Genomic DNA, 13959 nt, shown 5'->3' on the forward strand with positions numbered 1-13959 from the left:
TCTGAAGGTTTTATATTTTTTCTTATTCTTTCTGGGGTTTTTTTTGAGTGATCTTGGCAGTGAGAGCTCCAGGAGGTTTTGCCTTATGAATGTGTCAAAATGCAAAGACACTTCACTTGCATTTTTGTAAGGACTACTGAAGTAGCAAACAGGTACAGATCAGTAAGAATTGACATGGAAGGGAACAGGAAAGGGAATATTGTAACTCCTCCAGAGAAAAGAAAACCAATATCTGCATCCTGGAGGGGTGAAGTGAGTATCTATGGAAAGCTTAACTCCCCATCAGGCCTGAGCACGGTGCTAGTCTGTGGATCAGGTTACATGGATCTTCTGTTGCTACTGTAAGAAAGATTAATCAAAGTAATTGCCAGAGTCTGTTTATAAGCTGATTAATTAGTTCCAGAGGCAGGTTTTGCTTTCCTTTAATGGGGATGAGTAAGGCTGAAAGATAAACGTAGGTCCTATGTTCCAGCTTAGACTCTCAAGTGGGTATGAAAACCAGAATGAGAAGAAACCAGAGCCCAAAATGCCCATTCAAAATTAAACAATGCCCAACAAAATAAGAACAGTACACAACAAAACCCAACCAAAACATCAAGCAACCAAAACCGGGAAAGAAGAGATTCCAGGGAACACCTTGCAGGTTTTAGAACAGTTGTCACTCTTCCCTCCCTGTGTCCTAGCATCCTCTATCCTTCCCTGCACTCATCCACAGCAAGGCAAGGGTGCTAAGAGCAGGTCTGTGCAGGGCAGATGTTTCCCCTGTACTTACCTCAAACTACAAATTCCAAGTCTTTCAGACTTTCCCCAACTGTTCCTGCGTTGTTCCCTCCTGTGGTACAGCAGGGGTGGCTGAGGAAGCTCGTGGCAGTGTAGTGTTACCTCCTGTTTGCTCTGGGAGGCTGCAGGAGGGGAGAGGAAACTGGCAGAGATACAAAGTGATTGTAAGGGCCTGTTTGCTGTCATCTGTCACTGCAGTTCGTGCTGCTTTCCAGGTAAGTCATTTGGCTTGGCAAACCCCTAGTTGTGTAGCAGAGGCCTTGGCAATGCCTCCCCTGGCCCTGCCATTACAGAGCAACTGGAGTTGTCATGTGGGAAGTAACTTTCCATTTCACCACGTGTCACCATCCTGGAGGTGTTTCAGAGGTGTCTGGATGTGGCACTGGAGGATCTGGTTTAGGGGTTCCAGCAGTGACAGGTTAATGGTTGGACTTGATGATCTTAGAGGTCTCCTCCAACCTTGATGATTCCCTTACTCTAGCTGACTAATTCCAAACTGTTCCTGTTGGGCTGACTGAAGTTTAGAGCAATTTCTTCCACTCACCTGACATGACACTGTTTTTTTAGGAAGCTGTTACTCCTCTGACTGCTTTGATGGTCTTTTACACAGCTTCTCCTAAGAAGATCTGGAACATTTGAACTTCTCTATTAGTCTTGAGATTCAGATGAGGTGTTAGGAGAAATGTTTTCCCTGTTAGGATGTTCCGGCACTGGGATATTGCCCAGGGAGGTGGTGGAGTCACCATCCCTGGAGGTGTTTCAGAGGTGTCTGGATGTGGTGCTGGAAGACCTGGTTTAGTGGTTGCAGCAGTGACAGGTTCATGGTTGGACTAGATGATCTCAGATGATCTCCTCCAACTCTGATGATTCTGTCTGCTGCAGGGATGCAGTTGTTGCCTTCCTCTTTCCCATTAGTCTGCAGGAGACTAATCTGTCCATGTGGCTTTTGGAAATGGGTGCTTGGAAGAGGCTGTACAGAATGTGCTTCTTGAGTGGGGCACCTCCTGTTCCTTTGGATATGAGGTTGATGTGCTTTCACGTGTGTTCCCTTGCCAAGAGCTGCCAGCAGCACCTCTTGTCTTGCCCTGTGAGCTGCTTGTTGGGACTGTCTGAGCTTTACTAGAACTCAGGGTATTGATGAGCAGTGTTCTTAGTTAAGTGTATCCTGGCCACAGATTGCCCAGAAAAGGCTTCTCTTCCAAAAATCCCATGCTCTGGGAACATTGATTAAAGAATCACCTTTTATCCATCCTTTTATGCCAATATCTGTACCATGATGTCCTTTCCTAGAGAGGCTTGGAGAAAAGTTCTCAGCAATCAAGGGAAAGAAGCTTTATTGCTTGGGAGAGGTGTGTGTAAGTTTGAGTAATGAGAGCTTCTGTTGTCTGACCAAAAGCCACACAGATTCAGTTGTCAGCCTTTACTGAGGGCTAAAAGGAAGGAGTGTGTGAACTGAGGAGAACTGGCATGGCAGAGCTGGATGCAGGGAGCAAACTTCTCATCAAAGCACCTGGTGGTGAGAGGCTGAATTCCTTCAGAAACACTTGGGTATTGTGGGAGAGGAAGGAACTCTGACAAATATGTTCCTCCCTGTGATTGCAGCTCTCTTTGGGAGATGCACCTTCAACTTGGGATCAACTTGAAGGAAAGCAGAATTCTCATACTTACTCTGGTGCTTCAGAATTTACTATAAGAAACTAAATGACTTAGAGCTAATTTCCTTATGCCTTTTCGTGGTTCAGGGTATATTATTTGCCTTGCTTACTTAGGCTGTTAAACCCTCCTTGTACTGATAAAACTTGAGGAAAACCCCTTCAGACTCTGAATACATTCTGTTTCACAGGAGCTTGTGAAGATAAAGCTTGAGTATTAAAATAAAAGCACTCTTGGCTTATTTCCCCTGTGCTCAGCCCTGGCCATCAAGAGGCCTTTCTGCCTTTTGCAGTGGCTGTAATGCTTGTTTCAGTTGTTTGGCTGGGTCTGATGGATCTCCATTAGCCTGAAGGTGCCTGATAAGGGTTTTATTGCCTAAGCCACTCCTGTTCTTCAGTCCATCTTATGCACTTGGAGGAGACACTTTTACAGCAGTGGCTTCTGCCACTGTGTTTGAGGAGCTGATGTTGCTTGTATAGCTGGAAAACTGCTGTGCCTATTTGGTGTTTGTTCAACTTTCTTTCACCATCTAGTGACTCAGCACATTTTCCCCTGCAGTTTTGCAGATCCATAGTCATTGGAGAAGAACAAGATTAGGAAAGGATGTTGAAATCTACCCAGGAAAGTGGTGGAGTTGTCATTCCTGGAGGGATTAAAAAGACATGTGGATATGGCACTTGGGGACATGGTTTTGTGGTGGCCTTGGCAGTGCTGAGGGAATGGTTGGACTCAGAGATCTCAAAGGTCTTTTGCAACGTAAACAATTCTTTGATCAAGAAGCTTTTAAGAGTGACTGGTGAGATAAATTTCCTGTTCCATTAGACATGAAAGGCAGGCAGCATTTTCTCTTACATGTTTCTTGTCCACTGTGCTGCTGGGTGAGATTCCTGCCCAGGAGAGAGGGAGTTAAGGGACAGGGATAGACCTCAGTGTGTCTTGGCTGCCATGGAATGTTTGATGCAGTTGGTCCAGGCAGGAGCTGCAGCTTATCCATGGCAATACTCCTTCGAGTTCTAAAGCAGAGAGATACTATGAGTTCAAAATAGCTGGAGCACCTTTCAGTGCCTGATTAAAAGGGTTTTTCTGAGTTCAATATTCTTTAAGAGGAAACATCTTTCTAGAAGCAAGCTTGAAAAAAGATGTTAATGTAACCAAACACATTGCAGAACCTGCTGCTTCTGTAGCTTTGCTTTTCCTTCAGTGTTGGAGTGACTGAAAGTTGTGCCTTGACTCCCTTTACATGCTGAGGGGAAAATGCTGCTTTGGTAAGAGATGCACAGGGTATTCCCACACTGTCAGTAAGTTTCTGGTTGAGAAACAATCACTCCTTCAGCTTTGTTTTCTGAACAGATTGGGTTAAGGAGTTCTAGGAAGGAATCAGGTAAAATGTGTTTGCTGAAAGTGGCAGCTTAAAGCACTTCCTACCAGCTTGGCATGTCTTACCTTAACCCTTTGAGTTGGGGCTGTCTCACTGCCATTGCAGCCTCTTCTTGCCTAGAAGGTTTGGGTTCTTTGAACGTGCACTTCAAAGACTCTTTCTTTAAAGAAAGATTATCCTGAAGCTCTGAGCTGCCCATGTTGTAACTCTTTCATAAGTGGCTATGAAATGAATGTGTTTAAGTGAAACTTCTCTACCTTTTCCCTCGCCTTAAATCATGCTTGGAGTTCCAGCCACAACTTGTAGTCACCTAGAACAGCTCTTGCAGTAGGATCTTACCAGATTTGAACAGTGAAACCATTAGAAAACTCCTATCACTGGAGTTATTTGTTGTCTTTCCTTACCCTTACTTTGCTTCTTAGGACTATTTTCTGAAGCAAGTGCATAAATTTCATTGTGCTGACCAGAATTCTCATCTCCTAGTACTGAAACTTCCAGACTAAGAATTATATGGATAAAAAATGGATACTCATGATAATGAACATGTGTTGGCTGTTCCCATGATCTTATACCCTTGTCCCCTGTGCTGGATAATACTCTGTGCACATTTGGTCTCAGTTAGTGGGCCCTGGCAGTAGAATCACAGAATTTTAGGGGTTGGAATGGACCTTAGAGACCATCCAGCCCCAACCCCTGCCCTGGGCAGGGACACCTCCCACCAGAGCAGGTTGCTCAAGGCTCAGCCAACCTTTAAACACTGCCAGGGTTGGGGTAAACTCCTCTCTGTGAGGACAGAGCAGGATGCTCATATTGGAACAGAGATCACAGGTGGAAGTAGTTTTACTGGGGATAAGGATCAGCAGGAGACAGAGTTGGGAATGGCCCTTGACAGTCTTGGGTTCACTTGTTTCTCTCTTCTCAAAATGCCAAATCCTAACTGCACAGGAAATGTTACTTAAAGATGTGTTGCCTCATAGCAGAGAGTGAAATGGAAACAAGTTGGTTTATTTACTCCATGTGAACCTGCCAGAGCTTTTACTACTGCTCAGTAACTGCAGCAAATGGAATATGTTGTGTTTTACTTCAGCTTTACAATGCAACTCCCAGCAGAGAACTTGGATACCTCAGCTACTAGATTATGCAGATTTTGCAATCTTATAAGAACAAAAAGGAGGCAAAAAGAGCCTGAGATGAAGATAAATCTGCTGGTTGTCAGAGTGTGGGTGTGGTGTGTTTGGCTGCCTTGAAAAATAAGTTATTTCCTATGGATTATGTTCCAGGGTTTTTTAATATTTCCTTTGGGATGCTTTTTTAAATTGGCCTTCCTGTAATGAATTTTGCAAGGCAAAGGAAAATTCAGCTATACAGTAGATCTTTATCATCTCAACATTTTTCTTTCCTAGGTTTTTCTCTTAAGGAACTGAACATGTTTGATTGGATTCTATGTGCTTTTGTGTTCTGTCAAACTTGGATTCTCTATGTTCTTGTGCTCTGTCTGACTTCCCACCTTGGATTCTCTGTGTTCTGGTGTTCCATCCGACTTCTCACCTGTTGGATTTCCTTTTTCCAAACAAGGTGAAGACCTGTTAATAGAGCGAGTGGCTCACGCTGGCATGATCAACCCAGAAGATCGATGGAAGACACTCCAGTTTAATGGTCCTGTTGCCCATTTTGAAGTCCAAATAAGAGTGAAGTGTGATGAGAACTACTACAGTGCTCTGTGCAATAAGTTTTGTGGCCCTCGGGATGACTTTGTTGGGCACTACACTTGTGATCAGAATGGGAACAAAGCCTGCATGGAAGGTTGGATGGGAGAAGAATGTAAACAAGGTATGTTTGCTCCTTCTAGTTAGCTCTAGCATAGTTATAAGAGGTATAAAGCGCAGTGTGTGTTTCTGTGGTGTCAGTGCTGGAGCCTGTGATTTTCAGCACAGACAGACTTTGTCCTTTGAATGCAAATCTTTGAGATACAACATCCTCTGGGAAAGGTGGTGCACAGGACACAGTGTTGCTCTTGGTGTGTGCTCCACACAGATTTAGGATTCAAACTAGTGATTGAGGAACCTCATTAATGGATTCAAGTCCATGAATGGGAAGTGCCAAGAGGATGATCAGACTCTGCTCAGTGGGGAAACCAATAAAACAAGAGGGAACGGCACAAACTGATGCCCAGGAAGTTCCACCTGAACATGAGGAAGAACTTCTTTCCTGTACAGTCACTGAGCTGAACAGATTGTCCAGAGAGGTCGTGGATTCTCCTCATTGAGAACCATCTGTGTCCAGAACCATCTGGACACAACCCTGAGCCATGTGATCTGAGCTGGCCCTGCCTGAGCAGGGAGGTGTGGTACCACATGATCCACTGTGGTCCCTTCCAACCTCACTGACTCTGTAACTGACTTTATTCAATGGTGGGTTTGCTTCAAAGCAAAATCACAGGATTTGAGGGGTTGGGATGGACCTTACAGACCATCCAGTCCCAACCCCCTGCCCTGGGCAGGGACACCTCCCACCAGAGCAGGTTGCTCAAGGCTTCATCCAACCTGGCTTTGGAGCTTGGGGCTTCCAGCATAATCCCAGTCTAATATCATCTTATAAAACCACCTGTGTTTGATGGATGTTTCATTGTTGACTGACACTTGCTGCAAACTCTGGTTGTAGTGAGACTATTTTGAGGAACAGCAGCTGTTGGAGCAAGGTAAAAGGCAAAGTGCTGTGACAATCCACAGACAGGCTGACAGAAGCCCTAGTTGAAGGGCTCTGGGTTGCTGCTGCACTCAGGGACATCTTCCTACCCAGACTGATGCCTAAACACTTTTCTGTTTACAGCTGTGTGCAAACAAGGATGTAATTTGCTCCATGGGGGTTGCAGTGTCCCAGGGGAATGCAAGTAAGTCTTCATGCTTGAGTATCTCCTTTTTAAGAGTGCTGATCTTCCTCTAGTGTTTTCCATGTATGTTGCTACTTTAAAACTGTTTAAAATGGAAAAATTCCATACAAGAACATGGATGGAAATAGATCTGAAGTGATGTAATGTGTGTAAGAACTGCATATACTTCATGCTGCTTTGTGATCCTTTTTTGCATGTATAGGACTGAACAGGTTTGCTCCATATAATCCCAAACTATGCCTTTATCAAAGGAGAATAATATTTTGTCTCTTCTCAAAACCCTTAGGAGCTTTGATCTCTAGGTACTGTTTGTTCCCTTCAAATGAAAAGGGCAACTTTGCCTTTTGGACTGCTACAACTAGGAAATGATCACAGTCTTAGAACACTCAATTATACATATATTTAATCACAAAAGTAGAGTAAACTTTGCTATTCCTAGAAAGCAAAGGGTTTGGTAGTAATGGAGGTACAGCAGCAACTCCCAAGCTAAACTTTCTACCCCAGGAAAATTCTTTTGGTCCCTAAAGATGAGAACAGTCTGAAATGTTCCCTTAACTGCATGATGCAGCTTACACAGACTTGTCATGGCAAGAGCAGTTCATGGTTTTCTGTGGCATTTTTCTATGGCATTCAGCATAGCAGGTCAAGGGGAAGTGGATGTTATTTTCACCCTGCGTGGTGAAGGAGTGGGACAGGTCTGCTGGCAAGTCTGGGATGCTGTGGAAGCTATTGAGTTCATGTGTGGTAGGAGTGCTGTGCATCCCTGTGAGAGGAGGTTTGTCAGTGCTGCCAGTGGAGCTGTTGAATGTGTTTGCTGGAAATGGTGTGAGACCAAAGTGGCTGCCAGAGCCCTGAGAGCTGCACATACCTCTGTGCAAGCTGTGACACTAAGGTTAATCTGCTTCATCTTCCTGCTAGCAACTACTGCAACCAGCAGAGATGTGGCAGAAATAGGTTGCAGAGAGTTGAGCTTTGCTGGGCTTGGACCTAAGCTGGGCTTGAGGAGCAGTAGGTGATATGCAGACAAGTTCCCCCTGGAGTTTCTGAGTGGGGCATGGCAGATAGATCTGTGATCAGCAGGTTGAAGGACCACAGTGGCCACTATAAATAGTGCTGCAGAAAGTTCTCAGCCCCTTCTTTGCTGGTGATTTGCAGCTTGAGTGTGTTCACACAGCTAACTTTTGTGTTCCGCAATAGTTGTTAGACTAGATTAGCAATGTTGCTTTTAGCAAAATGGTTAATACTTCATGGAGAAAAATGATGCTGAACTAAAAATAAACAAGGTTTACACATGACCTTTATCTGCAGCAGTACAGAGGAAGCTGTTATTTAAAAGAAGCTGCTATGTTTGGTGCTATTGAATTATGATCTAGGTTCCTTCATCCTGGGCTTTGGACAGTTGCCACTGGCATTTAACAGGTGAAAACAATGTCCTTTTTTTGATTCAGAAAGAAAATGAAAATGTGAGAAAAATATGGGTGTGAGATGCATGGAAAGCTCCTGGTGCCAGGAGCCTCTGATTGCCAGAATTCACAGTGGCATTTGGAAACAGAAGAGCTGGAAAATAGTTTCCATCTTCAACTTGCATGAACATGCAGGTAACTGGAGCAGTGGCTTCAGCCTAGATCTCCTGGAAAGGCTCAGCCCTCCATTCTTTGCTCCAATGTAAATTAGTGCTGTTCTTGGATTAAAAGTTATATGAAAACCAGATTTCAGCAGTGACTAAATGACCTCAGACTGTGACTGAAGGATGTACCATTAACTGGAACTGTACATCAGCTGTTGGGCAAGTTTAGGTACCCATTGCTAGGAGAAAGTCAGTCTTAAGGTGTTTTTCCATTTCTTTAAGTTTTCATCCAAAGGGAAATTAGGAGGGGAATTGGGTTTGTTCAGCCTGGAGAAGAGGTTCAGGGGTGACCTGTGGCTCTCTGCAACTCCCTGCCAGGGCTGGAGAGAAGTGGGGGATGTGTGTCCTGCCAGGGCTGCAGGGAGAGGACTAGAGGGAATGGACTTGAGCTGAGCCAGGGCAGAGTCAGATTGGATGTGAGGGGAAATGTTTTCCCTGTGAGGGTGTTGAGGCCCTGGGATATTGCCCAGGGAGGTGGTGGAGTCACCATCCCTGGAGGTGTTTCAGAGGTGTCTGGATGTGGCACTGGAGGATCTGGTTTGGGGTTCCAGCAGTGACAGGTTAATGGTTGGACTTCTGACCTCAGAGATCTCCTCCAGCCTTGATGATTTTATGATTCTATAAGTAGGGATGACCTGATGGAGGAAATGATCTTGTGGTGTGGCTGAGCCCAGGCAATAGGTTTGGGTCATTGTGGAGGCAATGCAGCAAAAGTAAAAATTATGTTGAGAAAAAACCACATCCTTGAGGAAAGCAGAAGTGACTTAGGTGAGTCTTGCAAGAATGGGAAATTGCCATATTCTTAAACTAAAAAGAAACCAACCCAATCTTTATCCCTAGTGGATAACATCTCAGTAAACATTGGTGTGCAGTGCAGACTGACTGGGCTCGTTTATTGAGGTCCCCAGTTCACAGCAGCAGGAAGGATTGTCAGAGGAACAGCGTTGTTGGACCATCATGCTGGTGCTTTTTTTAGCTTTTTACATCACTTGCAGTACTCTGTTAGATTCCATTAAGCTGTCTAGAAGAGGATGAAGTTCGATCTAATGGCTCAGATCTGGCTGAGGTTCAATCACCTTATGAAATTAGCCAAGTTGAATGTAGAGAAAGGACAAGTAAGAGTCTCCTTCCTCGACTAAACCTGCTGACCTGAGTGTGCTTGGTACCACTCAGAAACTGTCACTGGGCTTAACAGCTTCATCTTTTGCTTCCTTGTTATCCAGTTTGGGTTTGGTTGAGCTCCAGATATGCCTCATGTCTGTCCTGCATTGTCATAATTGTGTTTTCCAAAGACTTTCTACTTTTCCTGTTGCCTTTGAATGCATAAATGCCTCATCCAAAGCCAAATAAAAGGAGTCCAGTCCCCAACACTGCTGAGCTTGTGTTTTGAAGCTCTGGTAGAACATAGTTTGTGTCCTGGGAAATGCAAATCTCACTTCCTGCAGCTCTGGCAGAAAAACTTCTTTAGGGTGTGTAGACTGATTGAAATGAATTAAAAATGTATTTGGTTTGCTTTTATACTAAATTCAAGTTTGTGCTTTGAACAGTCTTAACTTTGGAGTTCCTTCTGCACTGTCTAACATCATTTTGCTCTGACCATGTTGGCAATTGCTTTTGGCTTCGTTTTATCACCTCTCTTAGGTTTGTTCCATTGGTGCAGGTCTCTCAAACCTTCTGGGCAGTGCCTTCTGTATTCCAGTTCAGCCCTGCTCCCCAGGCTCAGTTCTTGTGCCTGCAGGTGCTGTAGGCATCTCCCAACTGGTTTTCTTCCCTTAATATGTCCCTTCCAACACCAGAACCTGCTCAATTATTGTTCAGCACTTTTTTCCAGAGTTGCAGGATCAAACGTTTGAGTTGCAAAATGAGCTACAGCTCCCTGGAGTATTGGGGCTGTAAGAGTGTTCAAGAAAGTCTTTGTTAGATCTTGGGCTTTCAGACAGCAGGAGGCAGTGTCACTGGTGTCTCACTTGGGGTTTGTGGCAGTTGGGTGATAATGTGCTTAACATCAGGGTAAGCCCTTTGGGGTTGTTGGCAAGTGTTTCACAAGGAGACACACTGTGAGACAAATAGTCCCATGTTTTGTTTCTTTATTGCTCAAGAAACTGAGGCACAGGCAGCATTCACTGCTCGGATGGTTACTGGGCAGGAAGGCATGGAATGGTCTCACTTGGGGTTTGTGGCAGTTGGGTGATAATGTGCTTAACATCAGGGTAAGCCCTTTGGGGTTGTTGGCAAGTGTTTCACAAGGAGACACACTGTGAGACAAATAGTCCCATGTTTTGTTTCTTTATTGCTCAAGAAACTGAGGCACAGGCAGCATTCACTGCTCGGATGGTTACTGGGCAGGAAGGCATGGAATGTATCAAAGAACCATCAAGGTTGGATGAGACCCCTAAGATCTCAAGTCCAACCATTAACCTGTCACTGCTGCAACCCCTAAACCCTAAACCAGATCCTCCAGTGCCACATCCAGACACCTCTGAAACACCTCCAGGGGTGGTGACTGCACCACCTCCCTGGGCAATATCCCAGTGCCTCAACACCCTCACAGGGAAAACATTTCTGCTCACATCCAATCTGACTCTGCCCTGGCTCAGCTCAAGGCCATTCCCTCTAGTCCTCTCCCTGAAGCCATGGCAGGACAGATCATGTCCTGATGGTGGATGCTGCTTCCCGTGGAATATAAGAAGGGTGTACAGGAAGTAAAACATGTAGTGCTTTAACTTCTGTCTACAACAGTGTGGGTAGAGCAGCTGAACTAGAACAGCAGATCAAAGCAGCACTGAGAACCCAATTTCTGCACTCAAAACATTTCAGAGTGTTCAGTGTCAGCCTCACTCTGGTCTGTTCTCGTGGACTGACTGTCTGTCTGCAGCTGGAGCACATTGGCTGTGCTCCTGGAATACACACACTGTCTTATGTCACCTTGGTTCAACCTAAAAGGAACCCAGTTCCTTTGCTCCAGAATAGCTCTGTGCTGTGACCCACACAGCACCCACAGGAGTGCCCAGGCAGTGTGTTCTGCTGGGAACCAGTGCAAACACACACACCCTCATACCTCCTCCTGCAAGTCAACTGGGCAGCCCTGCCTAGAACACCCTGGACCATCCCCTCTATCCACTCATCCTCAAACCTCTGAGCAGTACTGGAGTGAGGCTTAGCTTCCAATAACTTCCTTTATTAGAGGAGAAAAAACTTGTAGGGAAGGTTTGTTACCTTGTGCTGGGGGGAGAGGAAAAGCGAACAAGCTTTCTGGTAATTTAATTATCTGAGTTCACTAATTAGCACATTTTCCTTCTCTTGTCACAAAACTGTCTTGCCTGTTTCATAGATAGAACAGGGGGGAAAGTTTCTGTGAGGAGCCTCAGTGAATGAGCACTGTGCTGTCTATTCACAGCAAATCCAGGTGCTCAGAGCTGTAGGTTCCAACAGCTCGAATGTATTGCCTCCTGCTATGCCACAAGTGAGCTCTTAAAAGTTTCAACAGACTCTCTGAATGGTTATTTTAAGTAAATCACTAATATAAAGCTATTGTTCTGCCTATGCAGCACCATCCTGTTCACGTCAGTAGCAAATTTAGTGGTTTTCTATTTAAGAGGATTATTTCTCCCCCACCCCTGAGTGATGAATTTTGCTTCTGCTCTTAATGTCACCTTGTTTTGCTTTGTTTTCCTGTGTGGAGTGTTTTGGCCCTTGAAACGTGGTTGGGAGAAGCTCCCTCCAAAAAATGCTTAAAAAAAGGTGCGTGAATCCATCACAATGATCTTCACTTCAGCCTCTGTAGGATGTGCAATGTGGCAGTAAGGTGTAACCTGTGGTATTTAAAGGCTTATAACACATTCCCTACATCCTCCCTAAGAGTTTCTTGCATTTATTCTGACCTAGACTTCAGAAATAGCTTTGATTTTCTCCATGTTCGTGGTTTAGGTGTACTCAAAGTGCTGACAAAACTCTGCAGATAGGTGTAGAGCAGAATATTTTTAGGTGTCCTCTCATTCTCGTGTGTTACAAGGCTTTTTTGCAAGGTTAAGCAGAGATGAGGGATTGGATGAGATGTGCAGTGCAAAGTTTCTCAGCTGAACTTTCTGCACAGAATGTTCTGCACTCTCAAATAACCAGAAGTGATTGAAACAGGAGAATAAACTGTGTGTGAACGTAGTACAAACTATATCCGAGTTGAAGCTGCCCATGGAGAGCACCTGAGCTTTGTGCTGTGTCAGCAGAGAAGAATCATCCTTTGGATATGGATCATGGAAGGTGCTGAGGGACTATGGGCACACCTTCAGGGTCTTTGTACATCTCTTCACCTTTCCATGTCACTTCCATAACTGCCATTGTAGGATTTGCCATGGGCAGGTTTAGGTTGGATATTAGGAAGAGATTTTTTAGGGAGAGAGTGATCAGGCATTGGAATGTGCTGCCCAGGGAGGTGGTGGTTTCAAGCTGAGACTGGCTGTGGCACTTAATGCCATGGACTAGTAACTATGATAGGGTTGGACTTGATGATCTTGGAGGTCTCTTCCAACCGGGTTGATTCTATGATTGTCCAGAAGTTTTGCTGTTTGAATATAGAATAGAATATAGAATAGAATAGAAGGCCTCCAGCCTTCTATTTGAGCTCTCATTTTCTATTGCACCAGGCTCTCCCCTCAGGAAGGTGGAAGCTATGGAACTTGCCAGTAGAATTACCAGAGCTCCTCTGCATCTTCTTGGTTTCAAGAAAACTAGCAGTTGTTGCTGTCTCCCTCTTACAGTTGGTGTGAGTTGTGCCCCACAGGGATGCTCTGGGCTGGGAGCAGATGCCTGAGCTTCAACCTTCCATCAGGAAGTTCCTAAACTGCACCAATCTATTTATGGTAGCTGCTTTGTGCTGCTCCTAACCCAGAAAGGGCTAAGATTAAGCCAGGTCTGAGTTTGTTTTGCATACACTGGGTTGGAAAGACCAGTTAGAGCTGATGAAGTCAGCAGAAGGGAAGGACAAAGGAATCTTGATTCCAATAAGAATTTTCTTTGTTCCCTGAATAATGAGAATCCTTATGGATTCTCTATATCTGGCTTATTTAGTCAGATGTGAAGCACTTAGAATTGCAATATAGTTGGTTCTTGCCTGGGGGGACAGGAGAGAAGTGACTTTACCCCACTGTGAGCTGCACTAGCAGTTCAAATAGGAATTCTGGTTTGACATTTTTCTTTCTGGATGATGTTGCTTTTGTGTCTGTACCTTTTGAATTTCTCACAGTGGGTCACTGACCCTTCCCATCCTTGTGTTTTGGCTTGGCATGTTTCTCTTAGATGACAGCACATCCATTCCTGATTGGTTTCTGGTTATTGATCTGGGTGAGCTGAGCTGAGCTCCATGTAAACGTTATCTTTTGAGGAGGAAGTGAAACGAGCACTGCTCTAGCACCTGCTCATGTAGGATGCAACCAGCCTTCCTGTTGGAGAGGAAATCCTAATTTACTCTTCCTTGTAAACTGAAGGCTGATCAGCTTACCACATAGTAACCTTTTGACCTGTAAACACTGTGTTCCCTTGGACTGCTGTAGCCTCTAGAGATGATTTCCCTCATTGCTGGGAGCTGTAGCAGCAAACTTTGCTGAATATCATGGAACAGCAGTAATACTTTCCTGC

At 44.7% G+C, this 13959-nt stretch overlaps 1 protein-coding gene across 1 annotated transcript in view; it reads left to right on the plus strand.

Moving 5' to 3' along the window:
• Positions 1–5424: 5424 nt before the first annotated feature.
• The window catches only part of LOC103801880 (protein jagged-2-like), a gene marked incomplete at its 3' end in the record, with an annotated part of 15109 nt that continues 6574 nt past the window's right edge, over positions 5425–13959 (plus strand). Inside the window, exons 1-2 of the mRNA XM_009074316.1 lie at positions 5425–5641; positions 6641–6701. Of these exons, the coding sequence (XP_009072564.1) occupies positions 5425–5641; positions 6641–6701 (278 nt within the window). The remainder of the gene's footprint in view (positions 5642–6640; positions 6702–13959) is intronic.

This window comes from Acanthisitta chloris, unplaced genomic scaffold (assembly GCF_000695815.1).
Source record: "Acanthisitta chloris isolate BGI_N310 unplaced genomic scaffold, ASM69581v1 scaffold4155, whole genome shotgun sequence".
Lineage (NCBI taxonomy): Eukaryota > Metazoa > Chordata > Aves > Passeriformes > Acanthisittidae > Acanthisitta > Acanthisitta chloris.